This window comes from Sinocyclocheilus anshuiensis, unplaced genomic scaffold (genome assembly GCF_001515605.1).
Source record: "Sinocyclocheilus anshuiensis isolate Anshui unplaced genomic scaffold, SAMN03320099.WGS_v1.1 scaffold3569, whole genome shotgun sequence".
Taxonomy (NCBI): Eukaryota; Metazoa; Chordata; class Actinopteri; order Cypriniformes; family Cyprinidae; genus Sinocyclocheilus; species Sinocyclocheilus anshuiensis.
The window spans coordinates 33,757-37,040 of NW_015557219.1; the positions used below are offsets into that span (position 1 = coordinate 33,757).

At 37.5% G+C, this 3,284-nt stretch overlaps 1 protein-coding gene across 1 annotated transcript in view; it reads left to right on the forward strand.

Annotated features, from left to right (window-relative positions):
• Nucleotides 1-2,864, forward strand: part of LOC107678996 (GTPase IMAP family member 4-like) — a 4,526-nt gene extending 1,662 nt beyond the window's left edge. The window contains exon 2 of the mRNA XM_016474399.1: nt 1,852-2,864. Within this exon, the coding sequence (XP_016329885.1) occupies nt 1,852-2,837 (986 nt within the window). The 3' untranslated portion in view covers nt 2,838-2,864. The remainder of the gene's footprint in view (nt 1-1,851) is intronic.
• The last annotated feature ends 420 nt before the right edge of the window (nt 2,865-3,284 follow it).

The following is a 3,284-nucleotide window of genomic DNA, read 5'->3' on the forward strand; positions in this document are numbered from 1 at the left end:
GCAACACGCACGATTTGTGTCGATTGCAAGTGACGTCGCAGGTATCGGAGAGTGCAAGCGCCGATTGCAAGTGACTTCGTAATTTAGTTTCTTTTGTCTTGTCTTCACCACTTGGCTACTGTTGTACAATGTTGAGAGATTCAAACAAAAAGTAATCAATAAATAGAACAAAATAAATAAGACTGCAAGTGACGTCGCTAGCGGAAGCGCAAGTGTCTGAGAGTGCAAGTCTGAGAATGCAAGTGCGAGGCTGCAGCCAGACCCTTCTCGAAAAATGAGCTTTTCACTTCTCCCATAGTGTATGATTGCAGAATTTTTTGTATTTTATTTTTTATTATTAAACATTGATGGAGCAACATATTTTGTGTGGAAAAAAACAATCTTAAAAGTTAAAAAATCTTATAAATGTATAGATTCTGAAAGCATTGAAGGAGATCCCATAATAATTTAATTAAGATTATTTTATGATCTGTCATGTTGGTGCAACTGTATGGGGTCGTCCTTACCAAGAAATGCAGGATGGGTGCTTACATCTCTGTCCTGGAGGTCAAAGTGAACAAATAAATGGTTCAGAGTGTCTGGCAATGTGCCGTCTGTGGTGTCTGTGTAGCTGTCCTTATAGCCAGTAAGAGTTTTTTAATCCCTCGCCATATACATCTGGAGTTGTTACTGGAAAAGTGTTTCTCTGTGTTGTTTGTACCAGTGGTTTGGTCTCTCTGATGCCCCTCTTTAGGTTTGTTTGTGCCTCTTTGTAGGCATGCAGGTCCCCAGACTTAAACACCAAATCCCATGTTCTGACCAGAGTCCTCACCTCGCTGGTGAAGCACAGACTCTGGTTACAAATTGGACCAATCACCAATCACCAATCACAGATGTTGCTAAAACGACACTCTAGAGTTGTTCTAAAACCATATGCCCCACAAGAGGAGAAAATAAAGAAATTTCTTGCTTGCACTTGTCCATATAATGACAGTGAATAGCAACTGTGGTTTTAAGCTAAAAATGCAAAAATATGATAAAATACTCACATAAGACAAGGTTTTCTGGAAAAATGAACTAATTTAATTCATTTTTAGTGAAAATCCCAACCTTGGCCATTGGTCTGCTGTGCTCAGCTGCATGATCAATACTATTCAGACAATATCAGCAAGAAAATTCACTCCAGAATTCCAGAGAACAGCATTAAAATATAGTCACATGGAAGTAAACTTTTCCATCCCTTTTTTTTTAAAGCATGAAGCTTGTTGCTGCTCACTGCCATAAAATATTTGTGACCCTGGAGCACAAAAGCAGTCTTAAGTCACTGGGGTATATTTGTAGCAATAGCCAACAATACATTGTGTGGGTCAAAATTATAGATTTTTCTTTTATGCCAAAAATCATTAGGATATTAAGTAAAGATCATGTTCCATGATGATATTTTGTAAATCTCCTACCGTAAATATATCAAAACTTAATTTTTGATTAGTAATATGCATTGCTAAGAACTTAATTTGAACAACTTTAAAGATGATTTTCTCAATATTTAGATTTTTTTGCACCCTCAGATTCCAGATTTTCAAATAGTTGTATCTCGGCCAAATATTGTCCTATCCTAACAAACCATACATCAATGGAAAGCTTATTTATTCAGCATTCAGATGATGTATACATCTCAATTTAAAAAATTTACCCTTATGACTGGTTTTGTGGTCCAGGGTCACAAATGACTGTAGTGCAGTTTTCTTTTTGTCATTTGAAAAAGAAAGGCCACACCATTAGAACAGCACTTTTCATTTTTGGGTGAACTACTCTTTTAAGGAAAGAATCCATGGAGTCTGTACAGTTAGTGATTTGATCTTTCTGTTGTAGTTTCAGGAGACAGTTCAACAGAAGTTTCAAATGAGCATCATCAGATGCCTGAGAGGAAAGATCTCAGGTTGGTTCTGCTGGGAAAAACTGGAGTTGGGAAAAGTGCCACTGGAAACACCATCATCGGCAGAAACGTGTTTGAATCCTTCTCTAGTTCAAACTCTCAGACGAAACAATGCCAGTCTGAAACTACAGTGAGGATCAGTAAAGAGATCTCGGTGATCGACACGCCTGGACTTTACGATACTGAACTCAATAATGAAAAGGTTCAAAATGAAATAGTGAAATGCATAACATATGCCTCTCCAGGACCACATGCTTTTATTATCGTCATTAAAGTGGATCGATTCACTGAGGAAAATAAAAAAGCAGTGGAGCAACTCAAAGAAGTGTTTGGTGAACAAATGGAAAAATACACCATGATTCTCTTCACTTACAAAGATCAGTTAGAGAAACAAAAGAAATCCATTGAGCAGTTTCTACAGGAAAGTGAACCAGTTCTTAAGAAACTCGTACAGAGTTGTGGAAACCGATTCTTCTGTCTGGACAACAACTCTGCCAGTTATCCACAGTTTAAGTATCTGATCGAAAAAATAGAGATGATGGTGCAGGAAAATGGAGGAATGCACTTCACCAATGACATGTTTGATGAAACAGAGAAACAAATTCAGGAGATTCAGAAGCAAAACTTGGATAAGAAAGTGAAGCAGTTCAAACAGAAGCATAAACAGTGCAATCAAACAGAATGGCAGAAAATATACTGGCGTTTAGTAGACGAGTCACGACATGAAGCTGAGCAGTCATTTTCTGATGCATGCATAGCAGCTGTAGCCCAACTTCTGAAGAAAGTGGTAGTGACGCCTGAGGAGAAAGAGAGTGTGTTGAAGGAAGCTGAGAGCAAAGGAATCAGTCGTACAGAAGCCATTCGACTTGCAATCAGAGCCACACGGAAACTAGCAAGGCAGACCATGTGTGGAGTTCAGTGAGAAACAACAAAACAATGAGTTTATCTAGTCATTTTTCTTGCAAGCTAAAATGTAAATATTTTTGGCCCTGTTTTCTAGTATTAAGATTTCTATGATATGATAACAAGTGTTCAGCAAAAATGCATTAATATAGTATTTCTTAAAACTGACTGATTGTAAAACTACATTTAAAACAACTTTACAGTGATTGGCTGAGCCGCAGTTGAAGACCAGATTTTCTCTGGACTTTCTTTGCTGAAACAAATGTATTTTTACAAACACACAATTACAGCAGCCAGAGAAATACTAATGTCAAAAAGTCAAGGATCAAGAGCTATGCTAAATCAAATGCTGATCTCCTTGATGGTAATTTCAAACTAAACATTTGCAATAAGACATCAACATCCAAACCTCTGTTAATTCCCAATAAGAGCTTCTGTAGTCGTCTGGCAGAAATAAAGTCAGTCT